The sequence below is a fragment of the Pocillopora verrucosa genome, chromosome 5 (assembly GCF_036669915.1).
Source record: "Pocillopora verrucosa isolate sample1 chromosome 5, ASM3666991v2, whole genome shotgun sequence".
Classification (NCBI taxonomy): domain Eukaryota; kingdom Metazoa; phylum Cnidaria; class Anthozoa; order Scleractinia; family Pocilloporidae; genus Pocillopora; species Pocillopora verrucosa.
The window spans coordinates 17,741,745-17,754,558 of NC_089316.1; the positions used below are offsets into that span (position 1 = coordinate 17,741,745).

General features: G+C 38.8%; 2 protein-coding genes across 2 annotated transcripts; both read right to left on the reverse strand.

Moving 5' to 3' along the window:
• Positions 1-1,432: 1,432 nt before the first annotated feature.
• LOC136280765 (uncharacterized) lies at positions 1,433-2,890 on the reverse strand. Its single transcript, XM_066166454.1, has one exon. It carries the CDS (start codon positions 2,888-2,890, stop codon positions 1,433-1,435), a length of 1,458 nt encoding a protein of 485 aa, XP_066022551.1.
• A 235-nt stretch (positions 2,891-3,125) lies between these two features.
• Positions 3,126-7,179, reverse strand: LOC136281031 (uncharacterized). Its single transcript, XM_066167223.1, has 4 exons — positions 7,063-7,179; positions 6,023-6,112; positions 5,049-5,294; positions 3,126-3,457 (listed from the first exon to the last, which is right to left on the reverse strand). Exons 1-4 carry the CDS (start codon positions 7,073-7,075, stop codon positions 3,126-3,128), a joined length of 681 nt encoding a protein of 226 aa, XP_066023320.1. The 5' UTR covers positions 7,076-7,179.
• Between the last annotated feature and the right edge of the window lie 5,635 nt (positions 7,180-12,814).

The following is a 12,814-nucleotide window of genomic DNA, read 5'->3' on the forward strand; positions in this document are numbered from 1 at the left end:
ATGTTCTAAAAGAAAAATAAAAGCATACAAATATATAAAATTACAACTCTTTGAGTAATTTGGTCCTTAAACGTTTTTTAAAAACCTTAACGGAGTTGCACAGTTTAAAGGAATTATCAAAAGAGTTCCATAAGTTTACAGTTCTATAGAAAAATGTTCTCTGACCGCTAGCTGTTCTAAGGAATGGAATTTGCAAAAGCTGCGAATTTCTGGTGCTACGTCGACTAACCTCGGCTCGCTTTATGAATTTTGATGAGAGGTAATCTGGAGCCTGACCAGTCATGCATCTGAAGGCCATAGTAGCGTTCCGGTAGTAAAGCTGGCTTTGAACTGAAAGCCAATTTAGTTCCTTGCGAATTGGTGTAACGTGGTCAAATTTACGCGCACCGCTAACAATGCGGCATGCGAAGTTCTGCACCGCCTGTAACTTGTCAACATTACATTTTGAGGTATTTGACCAAACATTGGAACAATAAAATAACCTGCTGAAAACTAAGGAATTAATAATCATCAAAAGTGTACGTTTGTCGAAAACATGCTTGACACGGTTTATTTGGCCGAGGCGGGACATGCACGAGGAAGCGGTCTTAATTATGTGTTCATCGTAAGTTAAATTAGAATCCAAAATCACACCAAGGTCTTTGGCGGTGTCTGCGGGGACGATGTCCTCACCCATAATGGAAAGGGAGCGAAATTGCAATTTTGCACGCATCTGCCTGCTGCCAAATATCATCAGCTTGGTTTTGCCAGGGTTAAGTAACAATTGGTTGTTGGAACACCATTCTCCTATTTTAAACAAGTCGTCTTCCAAATCAGCAATTGCATCCAGGTTGTCTTTAAGTTCGAAGGAAGTGATGAGTTTCGTATCATCTACATAACTCTGAGTGCTGCATTTCTGTGGGATCGATGGAAGATCGTTCGTATATATGCTAAATAGTAGTGGGCCTAAGATACTTCCTTGAGGGACGCCGTTGGTCACGGACAAAGGCTCAGATAGCGTTGAATGGATTCGTACTACTTGTGTCCTGTTGCTTAGGTAACTACGAAACCATTGGAGAGCGTCTCTGGAAATTCCGACATCTTGCAATTTTAAAATTAACGTGTCGTGATTGACGCTATCGAAAGCTTTGCTCATATCTAATAGTACAACTGCCGTTAACTTCTTTTTGTCAATCGCGTTAAGAATTGTGTCAGTTGTTTCAATCACAGACGTTTCACACGAATGCCATCTCTTGTTACCGCTTTGGCTCTTTGATAGGGTGTCATTCGATTGCAGATACGAGGTGAGCTGATTATGTCCTACCCTTTCGCAAACCTTTGATAAGACTGGTGTAAGTGAGATGGGTCTATTATTGTTTGCCTGTTCCTAGTCGCCCTCTTTTGGGATTGGTGTAACCACAGCTGTCTTCCATTTTGATGGAAAAACACAGTTTTAAAAGGATGCATTAACGATAGACGTTATTGGGTGAACAATTGGATTAAGACAATCCTTGATAACACGAATCGGGATTTTGTCTATCCCTGGGGCCTTGTTTGAAGGCATCGCTGCTATTATACGTTCTATTTGTTTATAATCAATGGTACTCAGTGTGAACTGGTCAGAGAGAGCGTATTGTCTCGGTACAAAATAATTCTGATTAAGTGTTAGGTTGCATTCATTAGCCAGGGACGTAATTTTGTCAACAGTGCTCTGACCAGATACGAAAAACTGATTAAATTCGTCTGCAACAGCTTTGTCGCTCTTACTGTATGTTCGCTGAGATGTAGATTTGCAGGGGATGCACTGGCGAATTGCTTTCCAGATATTATTGGTGTTATTTGGATTCCTCTGGATTTGTTGGGCCACAAATTCCTGTTCAGCAATTCTGATTTCCCTCTTTACTTCCTGTCTGAAATATCTATAGGCAGTCCAAGATAGCGGATCATTTGTTTTCTTGGCTTTCTTACGCCAATCATCCCTGGTCTTCATCAATCCCCGGATGTTGTCTGTTACGCATGGATTTGGTTTACAGCGTGCTTTGAAGGTTTTAACTGGGGCATGGCGGTCGAGTATCTCAGTAAATAGCGAATCAAGTGCATAAAGTTTGTCCTCGACATCGTCGAAAACATCAACTATGGACCACGGTGCCAGTGATACGTCGTTGCTAAAATCAACAGGACTGTAGTGTTTAAAACTTCTGGTTGTAATATAGACGGGTTTGGCGCGCGCTTTCTTCAATTTTAAGGTGACATAAACCAAGTCATGGTCGCTAATCGAGCTTTCCATAACCGTAGCCGTTTGAACTTGTCTTGTGTCCGATGCAAGGATAACATCTAGAATTGATTTCGAAGTCTCTGTAACTCGTGTTGGCGTGTTGATCAGTATTGACAAGTTATAGGAACGGCAGAAATTAACAAGGACATTAGCTCCAGGATCGTTGCTATTCTCAAGTCTGCAGTTCAAATCTCCCAATAGATAAATTGGAACATTGAACGACGAGGCATAAATAAAGTTCTCTGTGAGATCTGAATCGAAACAAGATAACGATGCGTCCGGTGGTCTATAGGTTGTACAGACAATGAAAGACTTCATGTTCCTGACGTGGATTTTTAGCCACAGTTGGTGAAAGCCAGAGGCCGTGATAAGAGATATATCGCTCAAGTACTCCGTCCTGTAATTTCGTGAGACATAAGCACATACTCCACCGCCAATCTTCGCTTGTCGGTCGATACGGTAGATAACATAGCCAGGAATTTCTATTTCCAAATCCGTAACTGAACTGTTGAGCCATGTTTCGGATACGGTAAATATGTCAAACTTATTTTCCAGTACCGTTTCCTTTACAAGAACGAAATGCTCACGGCATTTAAGCGAGCGAACGTTAAGATGTGCAATCTGTAGTAATTTCATTGATAAGACGTGTGATTTAATACATCGCGAGCGCCGCCTTTTTGGTTTGGCTTTAACTACATCTCTCGTCAATATTCCCAAAGAATAGTAACGAAACACTTCTCTAAAGCTCAGACCGAGAATCGTTGTTAAACAGCTCCAACTATATTGGGTTTTATGAAGGCTATTTACAGATTTTTATCAACACTCCCACTTTACCTTCTTTCCTAATCATATCCCATTAATAGTCTTGCAACTAAGATGTTATCTCGTAGAATACCTCCAGATTAGTCGGGGTAAATAATTCACTCCCTGAGAAGAATACGCACTTGGTGAACGAAATGTAACCAGTAGGGACGCCGTAAGTAGAGCCGCATGTGGTGAAGGAATTTTGAATGTTGCCAGCGTTGTTTCGTAGTTGGATGTCATGTCGCCCTTGATAACCCCCAAATGTTGGTCCATAACTACTGCAGCGGTAGATTGCATACCCTTGATACCGGTATTGAGCTAGTTTAACAGGTTTATAACCATGCACGTTGTAAAGCGAGAAAATGAAGGCTTTGGCAGCCGATGTGTACCCACAAGAACCTGCAGCCAGAGAAATTTGTTAGAGGAAAGCTTAGTGAAGTGAGATGGTAGACAATGTCTCCTGAGGGTCTTTACAGTTTACTCATAGAGCGAGAGTCTTCCTCCCCAACCCCCTCCGTCTTTTCCAGGGGTGTTAACCTTGGTCATAACATCTTTCTGAACAGTAGATAACTAACAACCTAGTTTGTTTTTATCTTGAAATGGACCAGCGTTCATAACCGTGGTTTTTCTCGTCATGACTTCGAGATTAATTTTTCAAAGATTGTCGTACAACTCTTTTACTTTGAACTGTGTATAATTTTCCTCTGTTTGCAGCAGCCCATTAAGGAGTGCTTTGGGTCTTTAAAGATTTTCAATCTAAGTTCTTGTAGTTGCTTAAATCGAATAGGGAAATCTCTTCGCCATAAGATTTTGTAACGGAGAGACAATTACTTTAGCTTCCACCAAAGCTGCCGAATGCTTCAAATTTTTAATTTTCTAAACTCTACTTTTCCTTGTCAGGCCTCGTCTTGACCTTTTGTTTTCGGACTCCATCCCGTGCCATCCGCCATTTTCAGCTTTTTAAAGGATTTAGGTTGATTAAATGAGTTTTCTTTTTACAAAAAAAAAAAACATTTCTGATTCCATCAATATTCGACACTACGTGACTATGCCGGCCGTCCCACTAGTGCTATAAACTGAGGAAAACTACATACCTCTCACAACACCTATTTCGTTATTGGCAGCAAACAGTAAGCCGTTCGTAAACATTTTTTTTTACGCGTGTTGCAAAATACTTGAAGGATAATAAAAACAAAAGCATCTATTTTGGCGCGAAAATATGCACGGATATCTGTCCATGGACACTATCTGTTTTTTTCACAGTGGAGAGGGACAGGGAGGCGGGAACCCAGGCGAACAAGGGGTGGGAGAGGACGGGAAGCAGGAGAACAAGGGGCGGGAAGCGGGGGATCTATATGAGGGTGGGAGGCGAGAGCAGAAATAAAGAAGGCAATAGTTTGTTGTTTATTACTGGGCATCATTCAGTTAAAAACACTTATCTAGCAAAGTTTTAAAATTCCCATTTAACATCCACCAATGCTTACAAGAAAATTTTGGGAGCAAGACTCGGGTTGGAAAAACAGCATTACTTCTGGTGAATTTGGAAATCCCTTCAATTCGATTACGTCAGAGGTCATGAGATAGCATAGCACTTGACACATGTGTCATGCCATCTCATATCTATTCATAAAATGAACACGAATGTTAAGTTTTGGTACAGTTTGAAAGTTAACCCGGGTTTCTAATCCTCTTCATTCACCTGAAGACGGGAGTAACACAATGAAGGGTGGGAGTCGTGAGGCAAAGGAGCTCAAAAGTAGGGGAGGCGAGAACATGTTACGGGAAACGGGAGACTCTAACCCCCCTCTCCCCCCCCCCCCCTCCACCTAACAGCTTTCTCGAGTTTCGCTTTAAGGAAAATGTGAGCATCTTAGAACAGATAATGTCGGCGGTCAAATATCCGTGCATATTTCCGCACCAAATAGAGAACTTTGTTCATCTAGCCACCTCCTATTTGGTAAATAGTTAACAACTGACTAAAAATTCATACTTTGCCAGGACACGTCGGTATATCCACCAAATGTGTAGTTACCGACTTGAATAATGGAAACAGTGGGTCCCTTTCCATCACATTTCGAATGAAATGTTGTTGAATCCCAGCCATCTGTCTTGGCGTGATAACATCTAACGAATCTACTCGAGGAAAGGTTAGTCAGGACTGAGTCTAGGTAAGACGAAAGAGTGCCAATGTAGTATTTTGGTGAGTTGTTCAGAATGCTCGATGATGCGAGGCCACCTGTTGGTAAAAAACCACGTTATAATCTGACGGCACTAAATCTAAATAGAAATTATCCTCCCTGCAATGTAGTTATAAGGGGTGGACAAAAGTCCTTTCCCGCATCTTTTAACGCCTAGAAATTAAATTAAGCTGTACATATTTGAGTAGCCAAGACTTATAAGGCCGGTCGTTTACACGAGATCTAACCCAAACCACGGTTTTATGCAATCAGTGGGCGTAAGGCTTTCCCTATAAGAGGGTTGATTCTATTAAATGAATGTCCTTCCACTCTTAGCTCTCGGCCCTTTCAACACTGTTCCCAAGTATAAACGTTAAAAGATTCAGCGAAGTTTAGGATTGATTAGGATGTGGTTCTGTTGAACAACGACTTTTTTTAAATAACCGGCCCCCATAGACGTATTTTGATCTTAAGTGGGACGAATATGAAATATCGAACATTCTGTACGAACACATTAACTTCAAACCCCTCCAAGCATCTCGTTGGTCATTCCCCTAATCTATGAATAACTTTGCTGCTATCTTTCTCATTTGACCTATCAGACGAGATTTAACTAATTTGCGGAAGGCTAAGTGAGAAATTGAACGAAAGCTTTAACAAAAAAGGTAAGAAGATCGAGGGTTCATGTCTTTGTGTTGCTGCTTAATATATCATTTTGTACCAGAGCAATTGGGAAATCGATGGTTCATGTTCACTTGAATTCACTGCTGTTCTAGGCGATACTTACGGTCACTTGTGCAAATATATGAACCCACTGTATTGCTGCAGTAGCTATTGGCCTCACAATAGTACAAGTCGTATTCACACTCATCAACATCTAGAAAGAGGTGAATTTTTTTTAAAAACGCGGAAAATAATTAAAATAGGTATTGTTTTTGTACCTGTTCTTCAACCATGTTGTACCCGTATATCGTATCGCTCTTAGTTGCTCTTAATTGTATAGCCGAGATAAACCAAAGATATCAAAGGGAAAAAGTGTAACGTCCCGTTACCGTCAAATGTCACTTTTTTTGGTTTATAAATAAGGCAAAAAAAAAATTCTTGATGATATTATTGAAGATAATCATAAGATACATATCCCATGGTATTGGACGAAGCACGTACTAGTCATGTTATGTCAATAATACTCAGTACAGATACCTCAGTTAGTATCTGCGCTATGATCATTCAAGGACGCGGGCCGTATTCCTCAGTAAGTATTGCTAATTTAAAAGGTATTTGAATTGGTATCTTTCCCCGCTTAGTTGCTTTTGTTTTATAGCCGAGGTAACACCGAATGTACGAAAAGGATGGAGAAGTGTGACGTCATGTTACTGTAGAAAGCGGAAACCCCGCCATTCACTAATTCTATCCCTTTTTTCAAATGCACGCATACTCCATGCATTCAAAGACGAGTCCATGCTCTCGGTTTTCACCGGGGGCGAAGTCTTAGTGCTACATGAGATATATCTTAAAAACAAATAACAAAAACAACAGAAAACAGTTAAAATATGGTATGTCTTATCAAGTCTCTAAAGTTTGCCTGTTCAAGTATTAGACTATCTGAAATTTGACAAATTTAGTCACACAAAATTCTCGTAGTTCTAGATGAATAAATTTCTCCTTTTCCCTCGAAAAGTTCAGATGGCCACAAAGTTTCCTCCTCGAAATTATTGTTTTTCATTTCGTTGTGGAAGATAGGAGATTTTGAATAAATTAAGCTTTAGTTTAGCCAGTCTAGGTTTTAAAAAGATTTGAAATCAGAGGCTTATATAAACTATAAGTTACCTTCCGTTTTCATGTCACAGTAGGCGAATGTTGCCGTGTCCGTCCAGGGATTATAATACCAGTATTTGCCGCTAACTGTTTCCTCTCCTTCACTCAACTTGATTTCCCTACAGTTTTTAGCAGGAAGTTCAGGATTAGAGCCAAGAGCAGCTGTGTAGAAATGATGAAATAAAATGAAATGAAGTAATTTTGCTAAAAAGTATGTGGTGAAGCTATTCCAAGAGAGATGGTTTTTAAACTTTACTTTCCATAAGGGAACTTGCATCGTAAGACGAGCGAGTAGACTACATTTTTATCGTGTATTTTTAGCTGTCCGGAGTAATTTTCATTGGTCTGTCAGGCAGGAATTTATTCCGCTGATGACACATTTTTTGATACTCATGGTTATTTTATCATTGGATGTCCATGGTCGTCAGCTGATATTCCTTCGCTCTCCATTGCTCTTTTTTTCAATATGGGGGACAAACACCAGCGTCATATCAAGTTCAAGGGTTACGTCAGGGTGTGTTATTGTCCTGGGTTATTACTTTCTATTAAGGTTATAACTTTTTATTGAAAACTGGATCATTGAGGTAAATGCGTTTTCTTTGGCTTAGCCATCAAGGGTTATGAACCTTATACCATAATTTGTACATTGTGACATTGTGTTCATTTTCACAAAATAAATCCGGGAAGATTTATCTATACTTGGGATGTTTAGCTAATGAAACAGTTATTCCACTCACGCTTGTTGGATATGAAATAATTACAGACTGTACGGCTCTAACAGCGTCGCTCGCTATCTATGATCTCATATTCAACAAGCTTGAGTGGGATAATTGTTTATTATGAAAGGGAGGTTTTACCTTATAACCTGTATTAGTCGCGCCTCACAGGAGTCAACAATATGGTACTTGCGTGACACCAAAGTGTTTGAAATTACCTCTATTTTTTTGTTTTTTCATAATAGTATCGTTCAGAACTCGGAAAAAAGTCTGCAGGTCTGGCTTTCTTCGTACGATCATTCAACTCGCATGTATTTTTTGAAATGACGTAATTAAAGCTTTGACATCTGACGTCACTCTCACAAGCCTGGGAACACTCAAACGGGAGTGCCGTCTGTAGGGTTTTGAAGATGTTTCCACGCAGCATATAGCCATAAACAGAGTTATCGCCGCTACACGTCTGAGATGTTATTCTAGAAAATTGATCGGCCAGCCACAAGATCACGAACACTGTTTGCAACTTTGTGAAAACCTGCATCTTGGTATATGTCACCTGGAAACAAAAAAATTACTCTCCAGCGAACAGCGACAGTTGATTTATAAAGAAGTTTAACTGAGGAAGGCTTTGATTATGAAATAAATTTGACAAAGAGGAAAGTTTGATAATAAAACAAAAAAACAAAACAAAACAAAACAAAAAACAGGTACGGCAGACTCAAACGATTTGCACCCTAAAATAGATTGTATGCATCGCATTCAATAAGTTCTGGCTTTTTCTTATGCTTGTTCTGATAAGTCCTAAACATTGTTTAAAATGTCTACATAACTAGACAATCATGATGCTTACAGAAGAAAAAGTCAATATAACAAAACGGGAAACTCATGATACTTGCAGTGTCAACTGTAGGTATACTAACAGTAAAAAATACAGTACTATAGTATTGCTTACAATACAACATAACATTGAAACATTCTTTAGAAACTTACCCTCTTCAAATTTCGCTGTCCGTTTAAGGGCAGGATTTAGTCGCTCAATAATCAGTTGGTGTCAATTCTACCGTCTTCGAGAAGAGCCTTATCTAAAAATAAAATAAGGAGAATAAAAACGTTGTTTGTGGTTTGATTTATTCCCTGGTGAGTTCACCAGATCTCCTGCCAGAAGTTACCATAGTAATCTAACTACAAATGCAAATACGGTGAGAGGTTCTACGCGATTGGAGTACAACTTGAACGGCAATTAAAGTATCTTTTGAGAATACACCGCTCTTTCTCTCCGTTTACCGTCGTTATGACCCGAGTTTTTGGAGAACACCAGAAATGTTTGTGACTCACGAGCCAAAGGCGAATGATTTATAAACTTCTCGGGTCAAAATTAACTTAAAAGAATTTTCAATTTTCTATGGATTGATGATTCAAATTCACCTTTTACTGAAAAGCATTATAGCGACGATTTCTGAAACGTGAATCCTTCAAGGTTGAGTCCTGAATGTAATCTTTACTCTCTATTCTATTCTCTCTGAATCTCTACAGGAGACTAACTTGGAGTGATTTGGAGGTGAATTTTCCTGGAAGTTATTCCAAAAAATAGATTAACAGCAAAAATACTAATGTCTTTTGCCAAAGCTGCGAGTTTATTGAGGTTAGGAATCCATCAATTTGCATAAGTTTGGATGACAGGGCTACTTCTGAGGAATTGTATTCCTGATCAGAAATTTTTTAAAAATTGGTTTGCTAATTTTATAATACAGATTTATTTTGAGTTCATCTGTCATGCATCGCATGGCCAGAGTTCTAAAGAACTATTTGGCTGTTCAGAATTATTTGGTTTTGGTTTCAAAATAAAGAATTCAAAAGCTTAAAGTCAATGTGCAATGTGTAAAGTTGGTCACAAATCGGACAGAGAAGAAAGAGCTATACTGCAACAGAATTATTTGGTTTTGGTTTAAAAATAAAGAATTCAAAAGCTTAAAGTCAATGTGCAATGTGTAAATGTTGTCACAAATAGCACAAAGAACTTAAAAAGTTACTGCAGACAGAATTCTTTAGTTGTAGATTCAAAATGAAGTATTGAAAAGGTTGAAGACAGCCTTTAGGTGTAACGTGTAATTGTTTTCACAAATTCGACATAGAGGAAAGAGCGGTACTGTCAACGGAATTCTCTAATTTTGCTTTCAAAATAAGGATTTTTAGAAGGATGAGATCAAACTTAAGGTGTAATGAGTACATTTTGGTACTGATGCGACGAAAAGGAAAACGCTGTACGGTCAACAGAATTATTTAATTTGCTTTTAAGATAAAGTTTTTAAAAGGGTGAAGCCAAACTCGTGGTGTTATGTGCAAATTTTGGTACAAATTGGACAAAGAAGAAAGAGCTGTAATACAAACGCAATTCAAGTTTTGGTTTCAAATTTAAGCTAACCTTAATGAGGAAATTTTGTCACACATTGGACAAAGAAGAAAAGAGCTCTGATATATATATATATATATATATATATATATATATATATGTATGTATATATATATTTATGTATATATTTATATTTATATTTATGTCTGAAAGTTATGTCTTATTGATTTGTCCAACTTTCAGCTATGCCACGCTCTGCGAACGCATCGAGCACTATACCGCAAGGATAGACTACAATCAAGATTTATTTATATATATATGTATATATAAAATGTAGGTTTCAAAAAGAAAAAAGAAAATTAGTTATATAAGACTTGAAGTTCTCAGACACTCATTATGAATATTTCAGGTGTCGGGAATGTTTTGGGTTCTTCGTCAATATTCTATGGCGTCACGTTTTCGTCTCAAAGAGACGAATGCGCTGGAAATTAATTTTTTCTGTGTATTGTATAAGTAAAAAACAACGTCAAACTTTCTTCAGTGCCAAGTTCATATCGCAATTCTGCTTTATTTGGACACCAAATGATGTTACACTTTATTAATGAAGAATGAATTCAAGCGATGTTTAACGTTAGAAACCAAGAAACAGTAAAAACTGCTGCTCTTAACGATTAACTATTAACACAAGGGATTGTATAATCGCTAGCATTTGCAAAACTGAAGGCGCTTAAAAACGTGCCATAAGATTTTAAAGCATCAAGAGACAGTTAAGTTTTTGATTTTAAAGAAAGACCCACTCAAAAAGAAAAAAAAAAAAGAAGTTAGTGTAGGTCTTGACGAGATGTGAGCGCCACTAAGCAAACACGATTTATTTGATGACTTGAAAGTAAACGATAAAGGAAGTTAATTTGGTTTGAAGCCTTCCAAGCGCCCGGTTGATAATATCTAGTACATCTACGAGTACTTTTTCCATCAACTTACCCCATACGACATGTTCTTCTCTCAACGATAAGTCTCTCTCCATCGCAGTTCTCGCTTGAGTGAAATGATGTTTATCCTGTATTGCTCTTAAAATTACATCACAAGCAATAATTAAAGCAAGTCACAATGGTTTTCAATACTATCCTCCACGCAGGATCTCAACCTACGTCACTAAGACAAGGAGCAGACTAAATTAATTTACCTCTTATGTTTCGATGGAGATGTCACATACAGGATGTGATGTTTAGTCTTCTTTTCGCCACTCACAAAAAAACATTGCTTCCTAAACAATGTTATTGATAAAATACGTTAGAAATGAAGATTGTGATTGTGATTGTGTAGTTAAGACTCTTAAAAAATTAACAGGGGGCAAAATTAGTTAAAATTAAAAATATAAAAAAAAAAGCTTAACTTTACACTCTCACGTTTTTGTACAAAAATAAATTTCACTCAACTGATTCGTGCGTTTTATGAATTATCATGTGAAAATGTTCATGTGAAATTTATGACCCGCCTAAACATAATTATGCAGAGAACGATCTAATGAACTATCTTATTGACTACACGGATAATGTACTTGACGCCCACCCACAAACCGTCATTGTTCTGGGCGGAGATTTCAATCAGTTGGACATGGATGGATTACAACAATTGTCTGGCTGGTATGCACTGGTTGATTTCCCGACGCCTGGCGATTCACACTTGGATAACTGTTTAACGCAGCGGCCTGATTTGTTTGCAAGGTGTTATCCTCTTTACGTGTCAACAAAATCGGATCATCGAGGTGTGATTTTGCCAGCAAGATCTAAACTTTGCCCTGTGTGTCGTAAAGTTCACACCCGGGACAGACATCCACATAGGAAACAGGATTTGTTCATGGCTTAGGTTGAAGAGGACTGGCCAGAGGTACTTGATACCAAGAATGTAACGAGGCGGTGAACAAAGTGGAGGTAACCATACGGGGTCACTTGGATAGGTGTATGCCAGTAAGGGTAGTCACTATGTCATCACTGACCCTGCCTGGATGACCCCTTTTGTTATAGCCATGTTGAGGTCGAAATCGAGGGTGTCCGATGAAGCTCGGCTGAAAGAGTTGAATAAGAGGATTTTGGATGTGATCAGTGAGAACAGAAAGCGACATAGACAGGGTGTGATCGGCTCGAGGCAATAGTGGAAAGGCGTTCATCTGGTATCGCAGCGAAGGAATGCAGCCCTTATTACCTTAGATCGTGAGACACTTAACCAGTTAAACGAGTACTTCGGCAAAATCTATGCAGTGACAATAACTACATTTAACCAGTTGATGTTCACATTGATCCAGATGTCAAGGCTCCAACAATCCCTGCGGGACTTGTCTGGAGCACTCTGTCTAATCTGAAGAAAACGGCAACCGGCCCAGACGAAATTCCTTTTTGGTTTTTTAAAAGAACACGCGGAACTACTAACTTCAGTTATCTCTTATGTGTGGAATCTTTCCCTGTCAACTCATTCCTGGCCTGAATCTTGGAAAAGAGCGAACATCAGGCCATTACATAAGGTTGACGTACGTAAGGAGAATGGTGGTTTCCTGGGAATCAATGTAACACTGGTGATTGCTAGAGCTCTTGAAAGGGCTGTATACAACAAACATGTCAGACTCATCATGGAGGATCACCTGAGCAGAGGCCAATTCGCCTACAGAGTTGCGTATAAAAGCGATCTAAACACAGTACAGAACTTT